The 26,719-nt window shown below is 47.8% G+C and overlaps 1 protein-coding gene across 1 annotated transcript in view; it reads right to left on the bottom strand.

Annotated features, from left to right (window-relative positions):
• FSIP2 (fibrous sheath interacting protein 2) overlaps window positions 1-12,055 on the bottom strand; it is a gene marked incomplete at both ends in the record, with an annotated part of 51,596 nt that extends 39,541 nt beyond the window's left edge. Inside the window, 6 exons of the mRNA XM_081095980.1 lie at window positions 5,101-5,295; window positions 7,126-7,236; window positions 8,760-8,901; window positions 9,911-10,050; window positions 10,596-10,709; window positions 11,975-12,055. Coding sequence (XP_080952106.1) covers window positions 5,101-5,295; window positions 7,126-7,236; window positions 8,760-8,901; window positions 9,911-10,050; window positions 10,596-10,709; window positions 11,975-12,055 — 783 coding nt within the window. The remainder of the gene's footprint in view (window positions 1-5,100; window positions 5,296-7,125; window positions 7,237-8,759; window positions 8,902-9,910; window positions 10,051-10,595; window positions 10,710-11,974) is intronic.
• Between the last annotated feature and the right edge of the window lie 14,664 nt (window positions 12,056-26,719).

Genomic DNA, 26,719 nt, shown 5'->3' with positions numbered 1-26,719 from the left:
GAACACATTGCTTAGAATCAAAATAAAATTCATCATCACAGAATCTCATTTTATTGTAAAAACATTTTACTGTGTCTCTCTGGCCTGCTAGACAAGGAGTTCTCAAGTGCTTGTCTCGCTTATCTTTGTATCCTGTGTGACCCCATTTTCTCATCCTCCCTTCCCTCTGGCTTAGCACAGAGCTTTGCCAACAGTAGATGCTCAGTATATATTAGCTATGATTATAATTGCTAAATGTTTGATTAGGTTAGTTTCTCCTAAATTATAGAATGAGTTTACACAAAGGTAACCCAGCAGTGCCAAGGAAAAGGGTCAGATCTCAAGAACAGACCCTAATATTCCCAAATAGTCAGTGCCCTGCGAGTAGTGAAAGAGATAGTTCATAGAGGTGAAAGTTCGCTAGGTAAATTAATGTTCACCATACAAAAGTTGGGGACATCATTTCATACCTTTTGTTCAGTACTGTTATCACGAAACATAGCTGGATTTGATGAGTTTCTGGTAATATTCTTGGATGTACTTGGAGATTGACGATCACCTATTGTCTGTTCTAAACGTAAATGAAAGAAAAAAAACACTAGTTTTTTTTTTTGTTTTTTTTTTTTTTTTAAAACCCACAACACAACAAAACCCAGCAACTTATTGAAGTGTGATTGAAGTATAAAAAACTGTACTTATTTAAATTAAATGATTTTATCAATTTTAAAATGTCTATAGCTGTGAAACCATCACTGAAATCAAAATAACACTCCCAATACCCTCAAAAGATTTCACCCACATTTGTAGTCCACCCATCTTGCTCTTACCATCCCTGAACACTACTGTTCTGTGCCTCTCATACAATGTTATTTCACGTTTCTAGAATTTTACATGAATGGAATCCTAGAGGATGTACTCTTATTTTTTGCCTGGCTTCTTTCACTTAACACAATGTCACATGGATTAAAATTTGTTCCTTTTTCTGTGTGTGTGTGTGTGTGTGTGTGTGTGTAACTTTTAAGAAATGCCAAAGTGTTTTCCAAAGTGGTTTTACCATTTTACATACCATGTACCCAAGCAGCAGCCTTTTCCCTCTCATTGATGTTCCTGTTTCTCTCCCCCGTGCCCGATAGGAACCACTGCACTTTCAGAATTCATCTTTTCGTGGAAAATTCCTCCCAACTAGACTTAAATTTATAGGTCCGATCCCCCTGACAGTTGTCCCAGCTAGACTGGCAGCCTGGTGAGGCCGAAAACAAGATTTTACATCTAGCATCTTTTCGTTCAATACCACTGAGTTTGTTTTTATAAATATCAGTAAGACCAGCCTGGGCTGCATTAAACCCCTGAGTTTGAGAAGATCACTGTGGGTGAGATAATTGCTTTAGACATTGAGAATTTAGATTCAGGGTCTACATTTTAGTAGACGTGGGGCCAGTGGTGTCATCATTGTGTGTGTTGTAAGACCCCTTTGGTGTTTTATACAAAAGTCTTTGGAATTTAAAAGTGGGATCTGCCCTAGCTGGGTTGGCTCAGTGGATAGAGCGTCTACCTGTGGCCTGAAGGGTCCCAGGTTCGATTCAGGTCAAGAGCACATGCCAGGGTTGTGGGCTCAATCCCCAGGAGGTAGCCCATCAATGATTCTCTCTCATCGTTGATGTTTCTCTCTCTCTCTCCCTCTTCCTTCCTCTCTGAAATCAATTAAAAATATATTTTAAAAAATAAAAGTGGGATCCATGGGGCTTCAAGATATGACCTCGACCTCAGTGGTTCTGAGTGACACTAGGCTGCCTGCAAGGCAGCCCTGTCTCTTCCCAGGTTTCTGAATCCTGATGAGACTCATCGAATTACAGGCTCAGGGAGGAGAGAGTTTGGATTTTATTGTTTAGATGCTAACTGATAAGCACACAGGGACTTAACTGTCACATGTTACTTTCCCCCAGAACTTTAATTGTGGGAGGAGATCAGTGTTCCATTTTGAATAGTCTTGTGCTTTTGATCATGTATCATTTGGAGCAGCGGCCACCAACTGGTGGTCCGTGAGGCCCCAAAGGTTGGCAGCAGCTGATTTGGAGGATGTTGCTGCCGCCTGCGGGGCTCGGGTGAGCTCTGACAGACACGTGACACAGTGCGGTATGAGATAAGTAACTTCACGGTAGCTTTGCAGTTCAGGGACTTAATTTATGACTCACTTCCGAGTTTCCTAAAGTCGTTTTGAGCATTATAAAATTATTTTTCAATTTGTTAGGTTTCCTGTACCGTTTGTTTAATGGCACTGAACCTTCACTGAATTTTTCTAAAATGATGCTATCGTGTTAAGTTTGAAACACTAAATCAGTAGTTAGAGATCAAATTCTGGTAAGAAACCCTCTCAACCAGTCATTGGACAACAGAGAATAGAGGATGTATCTGCATTGAAGCAAAAGGGGCGTCTAAAGCCAGCCTTTTCCCAAATTACTCTTTCGTATTTCTTATCTCACTAATCAATTACCATAGCCTCCTTTATGTGGTTTTTGGTCGCCAACAGTGTAAATTGTCTTTATGTCTTCAGAAGCCTTCTTTTTCCTCATTGGAATATAAGCTTAAAGAAATGTAAGAAAACACTTATTTTTAATAATGGTGATGACAGAATTACCCAAGATAGACCCCCTTTTCCTGGCCTGAGGAATTAAATTCTGTGCTAATTTCCAGTGGGCCAGTGGGGAGGCAGTGAGGAGCTTGGGAGATGTGGAATGGAAGACAGACAGCAGCTCTTGAAAGAGTATCCCTTCTGATCAAACGAGGGACAGAGCCCATGGACCCAGACAATAGGGTGGTGAAGACCTGGGGGTTGGGTACGGGGCGGGTGGAGGCAGGTAAATGGGAAACATCTATAATAATTTCAACAATAATACACACACACACACACACACACATATATAATAAAAAAGAAGATGTGATATATATAAAATATGGACTATTATTTAGCCATAAAAAAGAATGAACTCTTGCTACTTGCAACCACATGGATGGACCTTGAGGGCATTACACTATGTAAGATAAGACAGACAGAGAAAGGCAAATATCAGATCATCTCTCTTCTGTGTGCGATCTAAAAGTAAGTAAGCCAAGTTCATAGATACAGAGAACAGGTTGGTGGTTGCCAGAGGCAGGGGTGGGGGGAGGGAGATATGCATGAATTATTATTTTTTTTAGTTTAAATAAAAAAATATAAATAAATAAATGGGAGCCAGTGTTTTCTCCTGGACGAGAGGAGAGGCTACCCCAGCTCGAGTGGAGTGAGGGTGGCTGGGCGTCAGTAACACGTGGGTCAAGAATGGCACAAAGCAGCCCTGCCTCGTGTGGCTTGGTTGGTTGGACCAACCCACCAAAAGATGGTGGGTTGGATTTCCGGTCAGGGCACATGCCCAGGTTGTGGGTTCGATTCCCAGTCGGGCATTGTACGGGAAGCACCCAATTGATCTTTCTTACATCGATGTTTCTCTTTCCCTTACTCCCTCCCCCCTCCTTCTCTCCCCCCCTTCCTCTTTCTAGGATGAATTAAAAAATAAAATAACAATGCGGCTTGAATTCATCAAAAAGGAAAAAGAATGACCCAAGGTACTACAGGGACTCCCAGGAGAGGGACGCTCCAGCTGGGTCTGTTCAGGACGGCTTTCTGGAGCTGACTTTACAGCTGGGCTTGGAGAGCTGGTCAGTGAGCACGCAGACCAGGCTGAGGAGACCGGGAAGGGGAGGCCTGGGAATATGGAAGGTGATGGTGTTTTAGGAGCGGCCTTTCATCTCGTTTGATTGGACAATGAACTGACTTGAGTGCTTACTGTGGGCCAGAACTTTTAAACAGGAGTATGCGCTTTGTCTCCAAATGATGGCACTGAGGCTCGGGAGGGAAGTGACCTTCCCAGCTATTTGCATGGTAGGGACTCGGTAAAGCGGGGCCTGGACTCTCGCATCTGGACATGTTAGTGACTAGATCGCAGCTGCCTTCAAGGAGACACAGGAAATACAGTAAAACATTAGACTTGGTGAGGACTCTAGACGGCGATCAATGAGATGACCGGCTGCCTACGAAGGCAGAGCTCCATTTGAGAGGTCCTGGGCTCCTTAAGTTGTGGGGCCAGGACCAGAAACAATCAGGAGAGTTTAAAACATCGTTAGGTCATTGTTTAAAAATGGGTTTGAAGTGGGTTACGTGGAGAGCTGGTGGGGACCAGTTAGGGATTTATGGGGCTGACACAGGTAGGCTCTCACCTGGACAGAGGACCAGGGGGCAGAGGCTGGTTGGCTGGGATGCTGTGCTGATGGCTGCATGGGGGGGTGACCGTGTGTTCCCGATACTATAGAGTCACAGATCATTAAAACGAGTCTACATCTTTGTGTTCTGGCCATGACATATTCATGTTATGAATTAAATTGATGTGATAAAGTCCTCAATAGTTTCATAACGTTATATATGGAAGGAATCCAGTAGAGATTGGGCCTGGCCAAGTCATGGCCTGATGTTCCTTCCTCAAACTTTCTTCATGTCCTTTTTCCCTTCCAGTTTCCTCACTCCCCTTCCCTCTCTAAGTCCTCAGCCCCCCTCCTCCCCTTGCTTTGTCCTGGAACTGACTGCTATTCTTCCTGGCCGGCAACATCGCAGAAAACTCGGTTGGCATATCCTGGCCATTATCTTTCACGCAACTTTTTTAGCCTTTGGCAGCGGTTCTCAACCTGTGGGTCGCTACTCCTTTGGGGGTCGAACAACCCTTTCACAGGGGTCGCCTAAGACCATCCTACATATCAGATATTTACATTACGATTCATAACAGTAGCAACATTACAGTTACGAAGTAGCAACAAAAATAATTTTATGGTTGGGGGTCACCACAACATGAGGAACTGTATTAAAGGGTCGTGGCATTAGGAAGGTTGAGAACCACTGTAGCAGCAAAGAAGACAGGACTTTACATCTAGAGAAATTGGTTAGAATTGCAGCGTAGGCAGCCTCGTCTACTGAACCACGTTGTAAAGTTATTTTGGTGTGTTTTTACATACATGTCTACTCTTCACCTTGAACGGAATAGGGGAACGTCTAGAGCTGCGCCTGGTACAAAGCAAGGAGGGCAAGCCCCATTTTACAGAAGCACTTCCATCTCCGCACACAGCAACATGCTCTCCACAGAAGCACCTCTGCCGCGAGTGCTTACATTCAGAGCACGCGCTCTCCTGTCCTCTGTAATCTGGTGTATTCTTCCCTGTGTCTTCTCTTCTGAGGCCATTTTGTTGCATTTTTTGTAAGTGATAAGCCATTTTCTTCTCTAAAAGAACTTGTTTCTGAAACGTTAAAGAAAATGCATCAGTTAGCATCACCTGGCCATTGAGAAACGCAGAACAAACATGAACGGTGCGAGGGCGCCTGGGACACAAGCTTCCTCCTGGCGGGTGGCCGGTCAGGCTGTTGGGGCGCCGCCAGGAGGGGAGCCAGGTGCGCTTCCACTTGTGCTCAGACGCGATGGGCACACACAGTTCACTCCCCGTAGGTGTTCGGGGACCTGGTCCAGAGTCCAGTCGGAAAGGGCTCTGACTGCCTAGCGTCTGGGAAGCTGAGGGCGTTTTAATCACCTTCCATCGGAGGGTTTCCGAGGGACTCACCCACAGTCACTCAGGCCGACCCGAGGGAAACATGATAGAACCGTGACATGCGACTTCCTTTTGTGAACCTCCAGGCTAAGAGTGGCCCTGGAGGTGCCAGAAAGGGGGTAGCTGCCCAGAGCGAGCCCCCGCCCTCCTCAGGCGGTTCCCTAGCAGAGAGCGGAGCAGCACCTGCATGTGGCCAGCGGCCCCGGACCACGGCCAGGACCGTCCCGAAGGGTCGGGAGCAGCGCGCTCCGGGCCGCCTGTCACGCCTGCCCCACAGCCACTCTGGGAACTTGCACTCACGGTGCGTTGGGTGGGGAAGCAGGATGGGGGATAACTAGTCTCAGGTTAGACACGGTCTGGCTCCATCTAACACATTTTATAAAGCAAGACCACACTGATCAAAGGGTTTCTAAATAAATCATCTCCATCCAAGAAAAACAACAATTAATAGTATTTATAAGAAAAAAATTCAGCACCCCAAAAGTCAAGTTCATGGTATATCGAGCATCCGCTCAAAGGCAGCTAAGCATACAAAGCATCAGGGAAAAATGAGTCATAGACAAGGAAATAAGTCAATCCCAGATGCTCCCAGAAATACTGTGTGCGAGGTGTGCCTCTGGGAGGGCGTGTGCCAGTAGTTCATGGCGTGGTGCTGGGATTGCCAATCCTTTCTCGCTCTCTGTTTAAAAACAGATTGAGACTCAAAATCTTAAAATATTATATCTGATTTAAAATTAAAAGCATTTACTCTGAAATTAACTGATGGGTGAAAATGGAGAACTTTTCCCAAGAAATTTTGATTCTAAGAAAAAAATCAGTCCCATCACTTGTTTCCTGTAGGAATTTCAAGTGTGGTTCATGGTGTGGGACCCTCAAACCCTGGGGCGGTGCTTTCTGTGCTGTAGTCAGAACCCAGTGTGGCCCAAGGTGGGAACCGTGTTCATTGCTCGGAGCTGCCGCCGACCCCATTCGGGGCGACACACTGCAGCGCACATGTCCCTCAGAGCCCACACTAGCCCCCGCCTGTACCCCGCGGAGGGGAGCCCACACTAGCCCCTGCCTGTACCCCGCGGAGGGGAGCCCACACTAGCCCCTGCCTGTACCCCGCAGCGGGGAGCCCACACTAGCCCCCGCCTGTACCCCGCAGCGGGGAGCCCACACTAGCCCCCGCCTGTACCCCGCAGAGGGGAGCCCACACTAGCCCCCACCTGTACCCCACAGAGGGAGGCCACAGCTACCTTCCTGTACCCCGCAGAGGGGAACCCACACTTGCCCCAACCTGTACCCCGCAGAGGGGAGCCCACACTAGCCCCCGCCTGTACCCCGATGTGGCAGAGGGGAGCCCACACTAGCCCCCGCCTGTACCCCGATGTGGCAGAGGGGAGCCCACACTAGCCCCCGCCTGTACCCCGATGTGGCAGAGGGGAGCCCACACTAGCCCCCGCCTGTACCCCGATGTGGCAGAGGGGCGCCCACACTAGCCCCCGCCTGTACCCCGATGTGGCAGGGGGCGGCCATGCCTACCTTCCTGTCGCTCTCCTCCCGGTTCCGCCGCCGCTGCTCCTCTACTCGCGCTTCTCGCTTCACGTCTTCGACGATTCTCGTGAGCAGCAGCATCTCCTTTGTCTTCCATTCCTGGGGGCGCAGAGCTGCTGTGAGTGTGCACCCCGAGCCTTTGTCTCTTGTCCACCACCACCCGGCAGATGCGACCAAGTCAGGGCCCCGAAAGCAGGCCCCGGGCAGTGAGCGTGGGCACTGGTCCCAAAGGGGGCTCCTTCCTCCGGCCCCGGGGGAAGGCAGGCGGAGAAGTTGGCATTTTCCCCCCAAAGCTCCCTCCTCACACTGAGGTCTCCAGACCAGTTAGTGTCCAGTTGCCCGGCCAGTTGAGCGTTGACCTAGGAACCAGGAGGTCAAGGTTCGATTCCCGGTCAGGGCATATGCCCGGGTTGTGGGCTCCATCCCCAATGTGGGGCATGCAGGAGGCAGCCGACCCATGATTCTCTCTCATCATTGATGTGTCATCTCTCTCCCTCCCTTCTTCTCTGAAGTCAATAAAAATATATTTTAAAAAATCTGTAATACTTACAATAATAATCTACACTAATAAAAGACAAACATGCAAATTGACCTTACCTTTGCTATGCCTTAAGCCACGCCCACCAGCCAATCAGAGCGACTGTATGCAAAGTAACCCAACCAAGATAGCGGCCAGCAGCCATGGAGCTGGAGCAAGCAGGAGGCTTGGTTACCCCAATGATGAAGCCCAGTTTCCCGCCTGCTGCAGTGGCTCTGAGCTCCACTCAAAGCAACAAAGTTTCAATTATAGAAGGTAAATAACCCTCAGATACCTGCTTTCAGCCAGCCGTGGCCACAGAGCTGGAGCAAGCAGGTGGCTTACGTTGCCCCTGGCGATGGAGGAAGCCAAGCTTCCCTCCTGCCCGTCCTGGCCAGCTCTGAGCTCCTCTTAAGGCTACAAAGTTTCAATTATAGGAGGTAAATAAATCTCAGAATAAAAAAATAAGAAAAAAAGGAGAGGCTGGGAGCGTCCGTCACCCGGGGGGAGGGGGGGCTTGGCCAGCCTGAAAACGGCCCTCAGCCCCTCACCCAGACTGGCCAGGCACCCCACTGGGGACCTCTCACCCTAAAGGGGGTGTGGCCAGCCTGAAAACAGCCATTGGCCCCTCACCCAGGCTGGCCAAACCTCCATGGGGTGAGGGTCCCCACTGGGGGGGCCTTGACCAGCCTGCAAACATCCATCAGCCAGCTTGGGCCCAATACCCCGGGGAGCAGGCCTAAGCCAGCAGGTGGACATCCTCCGAGGGGTCCCAGACTGCAAGAGGGCACAGGCCGGGCTGAGGGACCCCCCCAAGTGCAAAATTTTTGTGCACTGGGCCTTTAGTATACATACATATATATATATATATATATATATATAATACATAGAAATAAATGATGTCTGTGACGTTCACAGTCATGGCTCTCGGGTCAGACAGGCCTGTGGAGCCTGTGGAGCTGCGATGTGAGCTGCCGGTAGGTGCAGCCGCTGCCTGGGGGAGCCAGGAGAGGATGCGGGTGGGCACGGGACCCAGGCCTGGCATGGCGTCAGGAGGCTGACAGCTAAGTCACCTGTGAATGAAACCCCCACACCCGCGTCTCACCTCCTCGATCTTCCTGCGCAGCCCCAGTTTCCTGCGCATGTGGTCCCAGTGCCGCCGGCCCTCCCGGTCCATCCAGAGCCGGCGCTGCTCCTCCGCCCGGCGCTCCCGGTACTCCAGCTCCCGGTTGATCATGTCCAGGTACCTGCAGCGCAGGCGCGGGTGAGCGGCTCCCATCCCACCCCCCGTGGGCACCAGTGTCTGCTGCGGACAGGACCATGGTTAGAGGGGAGCAGACACGGTGAAACCATGGGGCACCGTGTTATTCCCAACTCAGCGGCTCGAAGGGGCTGCGTTTGCAAAGAAGATTGAAATAACCGAGAACTTGACTTCAAACAGAGAAAAAAAGACCAGTGTTTCCTGAGAAAAAGTTGTATCCCAGGTCCCCAGGGACTTACAAAGCCTTGAACACCTGGAGTCCGGTCTCGGGTATGTCATATGCTTACAGAACCACCACAAAATAAATCCAGCGGACATGAAAGCCAGGCTGTGCCGCCCAACCCCTCACCTTCACGGAGGAGGAGACAGGAGGAGGGAGGAACCCACAAACGATAAAGCCCTGCCGCTTCCTCAGCTACGGGCTGGGCCGCAGAACGGCAACGGTGGGACCCGAGGAGGGACCTGAGCGCTCACACCGTCTCTTTTAGGGACGGCGCATCTGCACATCAGCATTAAGGACAGTTTAATCCACCTCTGTTTTTGACTCTGCACTAACTTCCTGAGGTTCGTGCCATCGGCCCTTAAAGATGAGTCATAAGCTGCTGCTAGCGGCTAAGTGTGCCAAGAGGTCTTTCCCTCCAGCTGCAGCAAGGACTCTGAGTCGGAGTCCTGCCCTCAGTGTGGACTACCTCTTGGATTACCAGAAGCCCTAGTGTTTCTGCTGGAAATTGCGCTTCCTTCCCTGGGCATCCACGTTCCCGATTTCTGTGCCGCTTGGTCTCCCTGCCTCTGTACTGAGGGCGATAGTGGCGTTAAATCGTGTCGACTGTGTTAAAACATGCCCAGCTCCAGTTCCTTCGACTATGTTAAAACATGCCCAACTCCAGTTCCTTCTACTGTGTTAAAACATGCCCAGCTCCAGTTCCTTCTAGTATTTTCCCAGCTTATTGGCGTGCACGGCGCACACACACACCGGGCCTCCCCTCGAGCCCTACCTGTGCCGTATGAGTCGCTCCTGGTCCCTGAAAGATGGGACGCGGTCCATCAGCATCCAGTTTTGGAACTGGGTAACTTCAGGACGTCCAGGTAGCTGGTTGCTGTCTTGTAGTTGATTGACTTGCCTTGTAAGCATTTTCTATTAAGATAAAAGTGTGCATCATGCACATGCGCTTATCTCTGTGCACATACAGTGTGAAGTTTACCAGAAATGGGACGTCCCATTGATTCGCCTTTTTCTATTTATTGTTCAGTAACCCCCCTGCACTTTCTGAAGCGCTGATTCTGTTGAACGCCATCTAAGTGTATTTTGCGTCCATTACAGACGCGGGAACCTGAACCAAAGGAAACGTTTCTCCCTGAGAAGGGGAGACAAAGATCATCCCTTTCCAGCCGCTCGCTCGATGCCTGGGGAGCGGGCTCGTAGCCTCCCCGTCAGGGCCAGTTGGGGAGTGTTCGTCTTTCCTTTAGGCTCTATTTCCGGGGGTGAGACCTCCCTGCTCCTACTGTTGCCAAAGCAGCCAGGAGGCTCGCAGTCAGGGGGGAAGGGCAGCCAGGGGACCGGGGCCTCGCCCGCCGCTCACACTAACGCTGAGCACCGCCAGGGCACTGGTCACCAGTGGGGCCTGTGGGGGCTCTCCCTGCCCCGCCCACCAAAGACCAGTACCTGGCCTGGCCCCTCACCTCCTCCCCCAGGCTACTGGTGGCCGTCTTGATAGAGTCAGCCTTAGCCTTCTTGGAGCAGAAGTTGAGGTACAGCTCCATCGTAGCTGGCACCTCCCCTCCTAGTCCCTGGTCCTGATGGGACCTGAAATGGCCAGGGCCCCCGTCTCCAAGACCCCACTGTTGCAGAGTTCTAAGTCGGAATGTGGGGGCCCCAGAGGGCAGATCCCTGAGCGGGCTGGACCCTCTGGCTTGAGGCTTGAGCACCCAGAGTTGGGGAAATCAGTCCTAGGCCTGGGCTGAGAGGCCCAGAGTTGAAATATCATTTCTTTCTGAAACCAACACCAGGCAGATGAAACTTAATTGCTTTGGCCTCTTTGTCAGAAACAAGGGATGCTTCACTTACATGGACCCCCATCTCTTCCTTTTCCCTTCCATATAGTTACATCTTCATGATTTTCTGTCATTAATGACTCACAGTTTACATCGCAGAGAGAGTGAGCATCTTCTGCTAGATTTTTCCCCGGGCGTTTTACATTTTGTGTATAATAATGGCAGTTAAACACCAGTTGTTAAAAATAGGACCGATCTGATTTGGCTATTTTATCCTTTTATTCTTGAACTTTGCCATACTCATTTACAAATTTTAATAATTTCTTTTAGATTCCATGGAAGTTTTTGTTGAAACAACTGTACTCTCTATAAAAGGTTTCCTCCTTGCTTTCCTGTCTCTCTGTCTGTTAGATTTTGTATTTCTGCAAAGGCTGGGCCGACGCCCGGGAGGAGAGCTGGGAGTGGGAGTCACTACCCTTTTCCTGATTACACGGCAAAGAGCCAGGCTCCCTTCACGAGGAAGATCCGGGCTGTGGATGTTCTTAGATTCACTTCATCAGGTTAGGACGGTGTCTCTTCCCATCTACCCGCTTTCTTGAGGTGCAGTAGGCATTTAAGACCTGCACGCACGTAATGTGTATAATCCCTATGATGGGATTGGCCATAGGCAAGCACCTCTGATCCATCACCGCAATCAAGGGGACGATACATAGCTAACGTCTCCCAGACTTTTTTGGGTTTCTTTTTATTTTTCATTTTGCAGTAAGAACGCTGAGAGAGCTGGTTGTTTAACACATTCTGAGTGAACAACACTGTATTGTTGGGCTGTATTTCCTTGGGTGAGGACTGTCTACCTGGGCTGTAAACAAAGGAAGTGAAGAGCCACACAGCCAGGGTTGAAGGGCGCCCCCTGCAGACAGCACAGAGGACCTGGGGACCCCCACCAGCCAGTGGCAGCTGACACTGAGCCCCCCAGGGCGCCCCAAGTGCCTGGTTACCACGTGGAGCCTGTGGGGGGTTCTCCCTGCCCTGTCCACCAAAGACCAGGACCCTGGCCCTGCCCTCACCTCGTCACCCAGGCTGCTGGCAGCCGTCCTGGTGGAGGTAGCCCTGGCCGCCTTGGAGCAGGAGCTGAAGTACAGCTCCATCGTCGCCCGACCCTTCGCCTTCCCGTCCCGTGTCCCGATGGGACCAGGAGTGGCAGGACCCCCGTCTCCAAGACCTCACTGTGGCAGAGTTCCAAGTCAGAATGTGGGGGCCCTGACGGGCAGAACCCTCAGGGGTTGTCCCCCTCTAGCTTGAGGCCTGAGCTCCCAGAGTTGGGGAAATTGGTCAGTTCCAGAGCCTGGTCTAAGGGTCCCACAGTCGAAATAGCCTTTCTCTCTGAAACCAACACCAAACCAACAGTCCAACCAAACCCCGAATCACGACATATATGGCTTTGCTGGTGCATAGCTGGCTAGTTTCTTCTGGCCTCCAAAGAGCTGTGAGTCCAGAAAACAAAACAAACAAAACAAAACAAAACAAAAACCCCAGGAGTGATGGTACTGCCTGTCCCAAGGCTAGAGGCCTGGCTGCCCCCTGCGCCCCACAGACGATGAGCACACCCCACCCCAGGCTCCCCCAGCCCCTCCCCATGCAGATCTTCATAACATACTTTGGCTCCCTTGTGGGAATGTTGCCTTCCGCCTCCCCTCCTCCCGGTAGTTTCCCTCTTTTCCTTCTAGCTCTCTTCTCTCTTCTACTCCCCCCTCTCGGCCTTCTTTCTTTCTCCTCTCAGCCATTTGGCCAGAACTTACACAAGGCCTGACTCCCTTGGCCAGCCATTGAGTTGGGCAGGGACTGAAATACGACCCTTTTCTCCTAGGAGCTATGTAGGCAGTAAGGACATCGAGGGTAGCGGCTGTTCCTGATTCAGGAATTTGGATTTAGCCTCTTGGATTCCATAGCCTCGCTGTTCCCTGTGATTCCTGGGCCATTTAGTAATGATACCTACCATTTCTTGAGAATATGCTACTAACTCCAGACACTGGGCTAAGCACCACATTGAATCTTGGTCGCAGCCTTGCGGATGATCACCCTTTTCTATTCAAAGATTAAAGACGAATCGTAGTCACTGTGGTGCGGAGCCCCCCGCGGCAGTGTCCTGCTCTGCTGTGATGCTGCTCACACGCTTAGGACGCCTAAGCTGGAAGTCTAACCTGGGGATGGAGTCCACCCCCGCTCCCCACATGGATGGGCCACAACCCTCTGAAACTCGGTGTCCTCAGATCTCAACCCACACTCTCCACCTCAACAGACAACACAAAGGGCCCGTTCTTCCTGCATTTCCCGTCTCTGTGGGGCACCAGTATCCACCCTCCACAGCTGCGAAGTGCTGCTCGGTACTTTCCCTCCCCCACCCCCACAGTCATGTGATCTCAGTCCTACTGATTTCATCACCGAAATTATTGGTCCTCTCCCACCCATCTCTACAGCACTCCCCAGGCCATCAGCTTATCTCTGTTTTTTGGGTCTGATTTCCACAGCCTCAGAACAAACCTTTATTCCCAACAGTCCATCGTCTCTTATCAAGTTCGTCTTTGCTGCCGTTTCTCCACCCGCATTAGATTCCTGATTCCTCCCAGGAAGACTGAACACACAGCAGCCTCTGTGACTCGGTCCCGTGTTGGTTTCTCGTTGCTGCCGGAACACCTGGCCCCAATCTTAGTGGCTTACACAGCACCGAGGTGTGACCGCGGCATAGGTGAGGTCAGCGGTCTGAAATGAGTCCACGGTGATGAAATCAAGGTGCCAGCAAGTCTGCCTCTTTCTGGAGCCTGTAGGGCACAGTCTACATCCTTGTTCCTTCTGGCTTCTAGAAGCTTCCCTTTGCTCCCACCTCAGATCCAGCACGTCGCACCCTCAGACCGCCCTCCGCCTCAGACCTCTGCTTCCCTCTCCTGCCATGAAGAGTCTTTGGATGACGCTGGGCTCGTCGCCAGGGCCCAGGAGATGTCCTGGTTCCGAGGTCAGGTGATTGGCAGCCTCCATGCCATCAGCAGCCTTGACTGTCCAGTGCGATGGGACAGAACAGTCACAGGTCTTGGCAATGAGGATGTAGACAACTCTGGGGGGGTGTCATCCTCCTGCCACTCCCTTCCTAAGACACACCTGCCCTAGCTGCCCGGTGGTGAAGGCCTGGTGGGGGCAGGTTAGGTGGTGGGGGCCAAAAAGGGAGAAAATGAGAGACATCTGTAATAGTGTCAACAATAACATAAAATACGTTTAAAAAGAATACAGAAAGTTTCCACAAGCATGGTATTGGTTCCAGCACTGCCTAACGCAGTAGCTCAGAGCAAGCCGCCTAAACCAGCATCATCCTTTGTCCTGTGGTTCTGAAGGCGGGTCCTGTGAGATCGAGCCTGCAGGCCGGGTCTCTGAAACCCACAGGGGGCTCTCTGCCTGTCCCTGGCTCTGGTGGTGGGGCGCCTGCATGGTGCTAGTGTCCCCTCTGTCCCAGCTCTCGGGCCTCCGATTCCTGCGTAGATCGGCCAGGCTGCTGTTTCTGTGTCTCAGGGGGGAGGTGTGGCGGCTGAGGAAGGTGCCTCTTGGTAGGCGAGACGTGGTAGGATTCTGGGTGCATGTTTGGTTCGAGTCAGTGGATTTCCTGACGAATGTGATATAAGGCGTGTAAGAGAGGAATACAGGCACTGCCGGCGTGGCTCAGTGGTTGAGCATTGACCTATGAACCATGAGGTCAGGATTCGATTCCCTGTCAGGGCACAGGCCCGGGTTGCGGGCTCCATCCCCAGTGTGGGGCGTGCAGGAGGCAGCCAATCCATGATTCTCTCTCATCATTGATGTTTCTATCTCTCTCCCTTCCTCTCTGAAATCAATAAAAATGTATTTATGAGAGAGAGAGAGAGAGAGAGAGAGAGAGAGAGAGAGAGAGAGAGAGAGGTTAGGGATGACATCAAGGCTTCTGGCCAGACCCTGTGAGAACAATGGGATTGCATGCATGTTGGGGGCACAGTGGAGGGCAGAGATTGGACGTGTTGGGTTTGGCCTGTGGGTTGACGTCCAGCCGGGGATCAGCGCCCACGGGTGACCTGAGGAAGCAGGATTCGGGCAGGAGGTCGGGGTGGCAGGTGGCGTTCCAGAGCCGCGAGGCCCGGGCTGTGTCTGCAGCAGGAGCATTGCTGGCTCGCAGCACAGGCTGCCCGTTGCAGTCCTGGGAGCGCACCGCAGCCTCCATTCTCCCGGCCTCTGGGCTCGCCCTCCTGCCTTTTACCTGTGCGCCGAGGGGCGACGCCTTGCTCATGGGGCCTCTCTCTCCCCGGGTGGTTCCATTCGGCCGCTGTTCAAGCTCTGCAGCTGTGCCTGGGCCACCATGTTCGCATCTCGCTCAAAACCTTCGTCTCCGAACTTAAAACTCTCCTTTGTTCTAGTTCCTCTGTGTCCTCAGCCCCATGTTTCCATGTTTTGTTGTGACTTTTACATGTAGCTTATTACTATTTCGAACATCAGCCCGAGAACAGGGTTAGAACCGCACGCCAGGTTCAGAGTACATTCCAATGGCCCAGGGTCACGTCAACACTCCTGACGCAGATCTGAGTTTTGTATCAGAAAAGAAATGCAAATACACGAATAACACCCTTGTGGTTCTTAAAGAGAAAATACATAAAAATAAAAAGGAGTGGAAGCACATTTTAACATGGTCATTGTGAGCTATTAGAAAGAATGCAATAAAAAGCATTGCTTCTGATGAGCAATTTCCCTTAGTCAGGTAATTTAAAAATACATTTAAATATAAGCCAGTCTTAAGAAGTTACAATAAAATATGTCCTATCTGTTCACACTCAGAAAAAATAAGTCATGTACAACTAACTCGTGTTATGGAGCTGCAGATCTCTACTAAAGAATTGGGAATAGTTGGATAGACAGTGAATGTTATTAAAAAATCTGGCATGGTATGTTATTTAAAAATGGTTGTTTTTCTATGCTTTTTGGGGAAGAGAGATAGATGTAAGATGAATACTAATAAAATTTATTCCTATTAAACTATTTATTAGTGCATTCATATTTTTACAGATTAGTAAACGTTATGTATATAATACATACAGCTTGTATTTTTATATATGTATGTATAGACAGATAGACAGATAGATAGAGATATAAAACCAACATCTCATACTTCAGATTCATACCTTTCACTTTTCCTCTCCTGAATCAGTTTTTTAGTCATTGAGAAGGGGGAGGAGAGTCTATTTTCACTGTTATTTAAAAAATATATTTTTATTGATTACAGAGAGGAAGAGAGAGACAGAAACATCAATGATGAGAGAGAATCATTGACGGGCTACCTCCTGCACGCCTCCTGGGGATCGAGCCCACACCCAGGCCTGTGCCCTGACTGGGAATCAAACCCTGACCTCCTGGTTCATGGGTTGAAGCTCACACCCTGAGCAACACCGGTCTATTTTCACTCTTCCTGAAACTGTGAGACTGTTCCCACACCCGCTCCAGCTCTAGTCGCCCTCGATCTGCAGGGACCTGAGTGTGTGAGCCAAACCGTCCAGCAGAAACACTTCCGAACTGTTCCCTAAGCGAACCGTGATGGAGAATAAGGCTGTTATTGTAGGTGCTGGCTTTGTGTGTGTCTGGCGACAAAGCAGTAGCTGACTACGAGCATCATGAGATCTCCCGCCAGGGTCCCTGTGGCTATTGTACCCACTCAGCGCACCCGTGGCCGGGCCGAGGTCCTGGTCAGCTCCCTCCCGAGGCCAGCCGGCCGCTTGGTGGCAGCTTGACCTCATTTGGTCTCTCTCCGCTTTGGCGGGGACGGCAATCTTTTCTCAGTGTTTGTAGTTGAAGTAGCGTTAATTAGCAGAACGTGTCAGCTAACCAACAGACATTCCGTGGACACTGAACGCCATTGCACTTGTCGTTTGTGGGAGCTGGCACGAGTGGAGCCATTTCCGAGAGGAGCAAGAGCAGCCATTCGAGAGGCGCTGCTGGGCACAGCTGCCTCCTTGACGCTCTGGAACGAGCGAACGGGTAACACAAGCCTCGGGCTTCTGCCTGAACGAGCCCCTCGATGAAAGTTCTTTGATCTCAAATAAACACTTGTTGCCTCTCACTTGGGCTTTTTATTTTCAGGTTAACAACTTTAAACTCGTTTTCCTGCCATCCCTTTCGGTTGTTGTAAGATTGAATGGTACCTATGAGCAGCTCCTTCTACAGAGACCGGAAGGGAGCAAGAACACGAATAGAGGCAGCAGGACCAGCATTTCAGGGTTTTGGAGACTCACCTCAGATGTTTGCTTATGGCCTAAACCAGTGATGGCGAACCTGTTGAGCTCGGCGTGTCAGCATTTTGAAAAACCCTAACTTAACTCTGGGGCCGTGTCACATAGAGAAATTTTTTGATCTTTGCAACCATAGTAAAACAAAGACTTATATTTTTGATATTTCTTTTAATATTAACAAAGAAAAATCAACCAAAAAAAATGAGTTCCAGTGTCACCTCTGACACGCGTGTCATAGGTTCGCCAGCAGGCCTGTCTTCAAAGGTGACTGACGTACTTGCACTCTGGCTGTGGATTTTAGGTGGTTGAGGAGACTGTAGAATTCATCGAACTCTGTAATGGTGCTGCGTTAAAGGCCCCTCTGATGAAAGACAGATGAAAATTTCGCCACAAACCAAATTTGAAATATACTTTGGGGAGTGCCAAAATTTGTGACATAATATTTCAGAAAGAATGGAAAAGTCAAATGGTTTTGCTCTAAATCATGGAGAACTTTGACTGAAAACCAGACAGTGTAATGTTCCCCTTGCATTAAAATAAGTTCATATTGATTGATAAATAGTTGATTCCAAAATATCAATGGACTTGTGCCCATTTTACTGTTTTACTTTACCCATTAGAAAGGCCAACCAGACCAGCAGGGAGCCAAGCCGGCTTTAGGGATATCTGCAACGACTGTGTGCTTGTTGTCTCCTTACTTGTCTGCACTGTAGGCATTTCAGATACTGTGATAGACGAAATGGTAACGAAAACAACACAAAAAAAGTAATTTAGAATTTCCCTCTTGTCTCTGCAACATCTGTCACAACCAAAATGAAATCCAGACAGCGTTACTGCAATCCCTCTTGTTTCAAAGAAGGTGCTTCTATACCCCGATGTAGCAGAGAAGGTCCCCGTGGAAGTGTGAGTTGGTCTTGGGCAGTGACAGTGAAAACAGTGCGTGAACCGCCTGTGACAATCGAGACAACACGTCACATTCGGAGCAAGTGTGGCCCCTCCAGGCGTGGATGTCAGGCTGTGGACGGACGCGTTGCCGGAAGCAGTGGCGTGGGCAGTCGTGCGGGCTGACTTCAGAAAGGGTGTGGATCGCCCCCTTTTTGTAGCATTCTGATTTCTAGACATCAATCAAACCCCGACTTACTCCGCCAGACGATATTATAAATGCGTGCTCCGTGTTGACTCATAGTCTGATGATAGAAGCCGTTTTCCTAACGATAAGGACTTGGGTTTCCATGCCGAGTGGTCATTACTAGTATATGGGCTTCAGGTGAGAGGCGGTGCAGCAAGGAATGGACCCCACCCTCTCCGGCTCTGAAAGCTTGTCATCGTCATCGGGTTGAGGGCCATCACGTTCTCCTCAGCAACGATGTGAGGCTGTAGGTAATGAAGGTCTGAACTCCGAGTGCTTTCTAACTAATCGATTTCCATTTTTATTATGATTTATTAATTTACCAATAAGCGGTGGCTTGAAGTACACAGATAAAAACTTTATAGGAGTGCAGAGGAGAATAGTCTAAGGCCTTGTATATGCTATGGTATAAAGCACAGTTATTTTGTCAATAGATCAACTTATCTACAGATATTTATGTGATACAAGTTTTATAAGCAAGGGGAAAACACGTTTAGCATCGAAGGCACTAATGTTAAATACTCTTAAATACAGATGTTGAGTTTCTGAAATTTATATGTAAATATTTAATTAATAATCCTTTGGTTAACAGAGTGATATTATAAAACTACTATTTTGAGTGACTTTCTCAAAGATGTAACTTCATTTTTCTTAACCCCATGGACTCTCCTATTGTGTTCAATCGGTTAAAAATAGGATCTTGTAGTTCCTGAAATAAGACCTTTCTCGCCCTGTGGGAGATTTCTTCTAGTTCTCTACTCTTGTGCCCATTTGTAAAGGAGTCAGCAGTTCATGCTAAATGATCATTAACAAGACTAGCCAGTACTTTTCCTTTTCCGGAATTTTCTTGTCCACATTTGTAAGAAAAGATATTCTCTGCATAAAACTAAGTGCTAAGCGCTCGCCCATTTCCTGTTCTCTGGGAAGGTGTTCCTGACCTTGGCGCTCTTTTGTGTTTGATTAAATGTCAGGGAGGCATCGCCTTTAACAACCTTGAACTGACATTTTCTTTGTGGGAAGGCTTTTACTTATAGATTCAACCTCATAGAAATGTTAACATTTTCCATTTATTCTTGTGATTATTTTTAAGTGATGGTTTTATAAGAATTTGTTCATTCAAGTAATTTTCATTTTCCTGATAATTGGGCAGCAGACACTTTCATGTTTTTGATACCTGTAGGGTCTGTAGGATGCTTCCTTTCCCCTTGTTGGCCAAGGCAGCATTTCTTGAGAACGAAGCTGTCAGTTTTATCGTTCCATCTTTCAAAATAATCTATCTCTTTTCTGTAGCTATTTTATGATTTTCTATTTGTCTTCTTAAAAATACATTTTTATTGATTTCAGAGAGGAAGGGAGAGGGAGAAAGTGAGAGTGAAACATCACTGGTGAGAGAGAATCATGGATCAGCTGCCTCCTGCACGCCCCCTACTGGGGATCAAGCCCAAAACCCTGGCATGTGGCCTGACCAGGAATCGAACTGTGACCTGGTTCATGGGCTGATGCTCAATCACTGAGCCATGCTGGCCGGGCCTATTTGTCTTTTGATTAGCAGAAGCTTTATGTAAGGCATGACTAATTGTGGTTTTCTATGTGTTAATCTTCCTCAATTTTCATTAAATTGTACCTTGATTTTTAAAAATTAGATTTAGAAGATTCTTATTGTTGTCTCTTCACAGATTGCTTCTTCCCTTTCTGAGTCTGTACTGACATATATTTTAGGGCTTTCATTCAAGTCCTATGTGTTTATTAGTCTTTCTTGCTGAGTTTTCTTTTTTCCTGATTTTGGTATCTCAGCTGATCCACATGTTCATCTAATCTGCCTTCTGCTCTATCTGTCTATTAGTGAATGCAGCTCTTCAATGCTGGGTCTCACATACTACTCTTCTAACTTCCGGATTTCCATGCAGTTCTTATTCATAGTTCCCAGTGCTCTGGTAAGATTCTATTTATTACCGACTATTTTCTTTATTGTTTTTTAATATATATTTTTAAATCTTTATTGTTGAAAGTATTGTCTGTGTCCCTGGGATACGCAAATATACATACCAGTTCTTTGGTTGATCTCCTCCCACCCACCCACCCTCCCTCACCTTCCCTCTGCGATTCCGAAGTCTGTTTCATGCGTCTATGTCTCTGGATCTATTTTTCTCATCAGTTTATTTTGTTCATTAGGTTCCACATATAAGTGAGACCATATAGCATTTGTCTTTCTCTGACTGGCTTATTTCACTTAGCACAATATTATGTTTTTCTTTCTTTTTTTTTTAATGATCATTCCAATGCTTGGCAACATCTGGCTTTGTTTCTAAGTTGATTTCCCTTATTTCTGTGTCTGCTTTTTGTTGTTGTTTTAAGAAACAATTTTTAATAACTTTTTTTTTTGGTTTTGTCTGTGTCAAATCTTATCGGCTCCGACTTATTTCGTGTTCTGTCGCAGAGCATTTATCCCATCCTTCTGCAGAGAGATAGAAGAAGGGAGATTATCACAAGCAAACCGCGGACCGAGCTGACTCCTGATGGGACTGCAGTGCTGGGAGCTCAGTCCCTCTCCCGCTGGCACTGGTTCCTAGGCCCTGCTCTCTAGGCCCAGCTGCTGGCTGCGTGCTCGCTGGGGCTCTCTTCCCAGAATCCGGGGAAGCCCGCTCTGCGAGTCTCTGCTCAGCATCAGGAGATGCCCCTGCTCTGCAGACTGGATGGTGGCTCTTCCTTGGTTTGATGCCTTTACTTGTCCCGTTCAATTAGAACAGCTCTGAGGGTAACGCTGCTGGGTGCCAGGCTCTCTTCTTCTTTCCCTCTTCCTCCTCTTCCCTTCCTCTTCTTCTTCTTCCTCTTCCTCCTCTTGTTCTCCTCCTCCTCCTTCTCCTCACTTGAGGATGTTTTCTCCTTTGATTTTTAGAGTGGAAAGGAGTGGGGGAGAGAAAGAGAGAGAGAGAGAAACATAGATAGATGTGAGAGAGAGACACATGCCTTTGACCAGAATTGTGCTTGAGAACTTTCAGTGTATGGGCCGATGCTCTAACCAGAGGGCAACACCGGCCAGGCTGAGGCTCACTTCTGGTCATTTCTATTCTCTCTGAGATTAGACCTCCTTTCTCTAAGATCTTGATCTCTTATGTCCTGGTTACCTTGACATCACCCCGCCTCCCCTATCTTCTTGGACTAACCTCCTACCCCAGGAATTTTTAAAATATAGGTGTCCCCCCAAAAATGTCTATACATATTAACAGCTGATAGCTCAATTTTGAAAATGAAATGTATTTTAATAAACACTGTCTTTATAATTATTCAAAATGTGTGTACACATTTTTGGGACACTATAGAAACATATATATATATATATATATATATACACACACACACACACACACACATATATATATTCTTAAACTTAAATTAATATATATATATTAAGTTGTTTCCCAGTGAATTCTATTTTAAAAAAATTCTGAGAAGTTGTGCACAGGAAATTAGGTTAAAATTTCTTTCTTCTCAAGAATTGCGTAAATCATAATTTTCAACTAGGGTTGAAATAGAATTAAATAAAACCACATGTTTAAGACACAGTAAAATGATAAAGGGATGATATATGTAAATGGTGAGGTCTTCTTGGGAGAGGCATAGCCTCTAATAGTGAATAGTTATCCTATTTAAAGATAGCACAGAGCCATTGTATCATAATGTGCAGGTAATGGCAATACTTGGGTGTTGGCACTTGAAAATTTCCAAGTCAGGTTCCTCCAAATAAGACTTGCGTAAACAAAAACAAGTTCTATATAACACGTACACTTCACTAGAAAAATGGAAGGAGGAAGGAAGGAAGGAAGGAGGAAAATAGTGAGGGAGGGAAAGAGTGTTAAAGGGAGAGAGGAAGAAGGAAGAGAGAGAGAGAGAGAGAGAGAGAGAGAGAGAGAGAGAGAGAGAGAAAGGAAGAATTGTGTAAATCATAATTTACAACTTGTCAAGTGTCTTCGTGGAGCTAGAACTTTTTTCTTTGAAATGGACTTGCAACTGCACCAGAGTCAGAGACCAAGACCCACATTCTAGACGAGTTTAAGAATTCCAGTCCCACACAGCCGGGAGATTGCCCGATGGGACTTGGTACCCATGACCTTGACACGTAAGCCCACCTAGTTAGAGTCTTGTTGAGATAACTGATGATTCGTCATTCGCTAGACCAAAATTGTTAAGTGCTTTTTTTTTATCAGGCAGAGAATCAAATAAAACAATCTTAAGATACCAAGAGAAAATGATAATAAAATTTTTTTAAAATTATTTTATTTCTACACAAAATAATTTTGAGTAATAATAGAATATAACGTGCATTAATTTTCAAATAATTTTGAAAGATTTCCTATGTTTTTTCAAATAATGGCAGTATAAACAATCCAAGTAGAGAAGAACAATAACAGGCAACCATGGAAAACACCCCTCACACGTCATGTAAGATGCTCGGTTCTCCTGAATGCCACCAACAAATGGGAAGATCGCAAGTGTCCGTCGGGCACTACGTTGTCTCATTGTGTGAAAGACTTCCCTCAGTGTCCTCACTGTGTTTCGTTTCCTTGTTTAATAACAACATTCTCGGGGCCTGTAGATGCCAAAAATGACTTTGAAAGTGTTCGACTTTCAGTATTATACAGAGAAATGCTCTTTTTCTTTTACAAGCCAATAGTGCATGGGCTCTTGCTGCAGCTGCTGCATTTGGTTTGGCACGAAGAGACTTGCCTTCAAATGGCAACTGTTCGTATAACTGCCAGTTGTGTGACCTTCAAACGCGCATGCCTGTGTCCATGAGCTTGTTTTTTCCTCATTCAGAAAGTGAGGTAAACTCTCCCAGCGGAATGGCAACAGGAAGGAGGTGGTCATTGGAAGCATTCAGTTCATTTTCTGTCTCATTGCAGATGCGCAACAAGAGTTAAAATGAAGTTTTTTTAGTTGCTCTTTGTCAACGTTAAAAAGCTAGTTTACACTCTGAAATTTCTCATCATTTAAAAAATTTTTTTAAAAAAATATATTTTTATTGATTTCAAAGAGGAAGGCAGAGAAAGAAAGAGATGGGAACATCAGTGATGAGAGAAAATCATTGGTGGGCTGCCTCCTGCATGACCCACATTGGGGATCGAACCCGCAACCCAGGCATGTGCCCTGTCTGGGACTCTAACCGTGACCTCCTGATTCATAGGTCAATGCTGAACCACTGAGCCGCGCCGGCCAGGCCTCATCATTTTTAACTAAAGGTTTTAGGGCAGTAAAGAAAGATCTCTTCAACGCAACCATCTTTCATGTCCTCAAAAATGTCTCTCTGAACTTTACCCAAGGTCAATCCACCCAGTAAACTATTTCAACTTCTCAGGATGAAATATGCCCAGACTTAAATGAGGAAAGATTTCATGTAAAAGTCCTCTGGCAAAGGGACAGTGTCTCAGCGTGAAGAAAGAAGGGGGCTTCTTCTCGTTAGGGACAAGCAAACAGCTGGAAAGGACTGGGTGTAGGGGTGGTGTGAGCAGGGGGCATGATCAAAGAAATGAGCAGAAAGTGGTTTCTTTGTGGCCACTGACTTTCAAAAAGATGCCATTAATATTAACAGGACATTGTTCTCCATTTCATTGCTTCAGCTCAATGGAGGGTCAGAGTTCCGGGGTCTGGGGAAAGGAGAGAGGCCCGACTAAGGTGCCCTCAAGTCAAGTTCGCAGGCAGGTCTTTACCGAGCATTTGGTCCAACACAAGAATAACCAGCAAAGCATTGGACAATAGTGGTTTTTTTTTTTTCGTTTTTTTTTTTTTTCTCATAACATTGATGGCTTAGTTAGGGCTGTAAGATAGAGCACCATACACTGGGTGTCTTAACACCCATTCATCTGTCACAGTTCTGGGTGGGCAGTCTGAGGTCCATCTGACAGCAAGGTCCTTGGCCAAGCCCCGCCCTGGCTGCAGATGGCTGTCTTCTCAGATGCTCACCTGGTGGGAGAGACCCCCTCCCCCCCGTCCCTCTTGTCAGGGCACTGACCTCATTGGACGAGTTGCACCGTCTCCCAAAGCCCGGCCTCCTGGGTCCCCCCGACCCCGGGGCAGAGTCTCGGGGTGTTGTGGAGAGGTTGTCCGCACGTCCTCTGACGTCGTTTTCTCTTCTTGAAATGGTTACTATTGTCTAAAGTATAAGAAGCATGATCAAATGAACAGGGATGTGTAACTGAATTTCAAAATACTCTGATATTAAATACAGTCGTCTTAGATGTTGTAATAAAAAGGTTTTAAAAGATGTTTGGGGCCCAGATGGCATGGCTCGGTGGTTGAGTGTCGACCTATGAATCAGGAGGTCACGGTCCCATTCCTGGTCAGAGCCCATGCCCCGGTTGGGGGCCTGATCCCCTGAGGGGGGCGTGCCGGAGGCAGCCGGTCCATGATTCTCTCTCGTCATTGATGCTTCTATCCCTCTCTCCTGCTCCCTTCCTCTCAGAAAAAGCCCCGTTTCCTGGCTGTCAGTGTGATGAAGACGAGGAGCAGTTTGTGTGTAAGCACCGGCCTGACCCTTTACTGCTGTGTCATTGGCTGCCTGCACTTAGCTTCTGTGCATTACAATGTTGCTCGTTTCCAGGCGCGATGACGGGGAGGGTGGCATCGTGTAGCCGGGCAGCTGAGAGAGTGTTGAGCGAAGGTGCGTCTCGTGCCTGGGCAGCTTTGGCAGAAGTGGGGGCCGCAGCAGCGCAAACACAGGGTGCGGACCCCACGGCTCCACCCAGAGCCTGCGCCACGGCAGCCACTTCTTATTTGTTTCTGGGAAATGACCCGGGGGGACTGGGTCCAATTCTACTTTGGTTTGAAGAACCCGCCTTCTGCTGGGGAAGCCAGATCACGTGGGCAGCGAGGCGGGCGGCGTGTCCTGCCTGTTTTGGGGGGAGCAGCAGTTCTGGGGAGAGTGCGCCTTCGGATTCAGCACAAATGCTCAGCTGTGCGGTCCCCCCAGACTTGACGCCATCGAATATTCATGGGAGAACCAGAATGGGGAAAACGAGTTAATTCATTTCCCTGAACGCTGTCTCTGTGTTAATGTGACTTCTACCTGAGAGGAGACAGCGGGCAGAAGCTGAGTTTGCCTGCACTGCCCTGTGTGTGGTTGCCAGCAGAAGAGGACATAGATCTGTAATTCACTGTGCGGAGCCCGTTTCCTGTTCCCTGCTGCAGAGCTGGCTGCCACATCTCATTGTGTTTGTGCAGCTCCGTAATTTGCACGAGAGGAGATGGCGTAAATGAACACGCGGGAGGACCAGCCCACGCCAGCTAATTTGTTATTCATTAAATGCTAATGAAGCCAGCACCGATGTTTTATTGGTGTCACACTATTTGAGATTCGAAAGGTCCTGTAACACAGCGAACATGTACAATAAGCAGACATGTGAGAATAATGCCTGGCTTTCTTCTCCTTTCTGTTTGTTAGCTACACAGCCATCTCTGGACTAGAAAACGGAGAAATTCAGAATAGAAACGCAGTTTTCTGTTTAAAAAAGCAGATTTAATCAAAGTAAGCTCTTCTCACATTTACGTTGTCTTTAATTTCCATGGGATCTAGACATTGTATATATATTAGCCTATTCTTAAAAATCCCAAATGAGGTGGAGTGTGAGTGAAGCGAAACCTAACATATTTATATCTTTTTTAAAAGCATTAGTTGTTTTTTCTGACTGTGTTTTCTATGACTGCTTCGCATAAAATGAGACAGATGTAAAGCGATGCCATATGTAATCAGGTTAGAGGGTTGTTCATTTTTATCAAGTTGTTCATATTAGCTGGACTCTTCATTGGTGAACTTGGCCATTATGTAGACTAGCTGAACTTCCTTACCTTTCCATGTCTTTAGTTTAGTGCTAGTTCTCCCATACACCTTCCTGGCTGTCCCACTGCAATATCTCAGACCATGAATACAAGGTCAGAATTATGTTTCCCTCCTCGCTGCACAGCCACCCTCAGAACTAGAGGCGTGTATTCTGTTTATTAACAATGCCTTTCGCATTTACAGGAACCAATACACAAAGGCATATATTTAGGAAAAGGAGAGCCATTTGAGTTTCTCTTTTTTGCGCAATGCATGGAAAGTGATATTCAGCCTTTTCCATCTCATGCCACACATGCACTAATTACTAAAATTCTGTGGCATACCGAAAATGTATTTTTGGCTGATCTGACAAAATAAGAATAGGGATAATTTTGATTCATTCACACTGGAGAGCTATTGGATTGGCCATTGTCATTTTTTTATTTGACAAACTAAGGGGAAAGGGGCCAGTGCCCTGACTGAACAGTCAGGTGTTGCATGCTTTGAAAGTGCCTGTGGCCACACCAGTGTGCTGTGTCACGCCCGTTGAAAATCGCTGGCCTATAATACAGCCGGAAATCTA

This window comes from Myotis nattereri (assembly GCF_964212035.1).
Source record: "Myotis nattereri genome assembly, chromosome: 7".
NCBI classification, from domain to species: Eukaryota; Metazoa; Chordata; class Mammalia; order Chiroptera; family Vespertilionidae; genus Myotis; species Myotis nattereri.
Note: the sequence above shows the minus strand (reverse complement) of the source record. Positions and strands in the feature narration are given on the sequence as shown.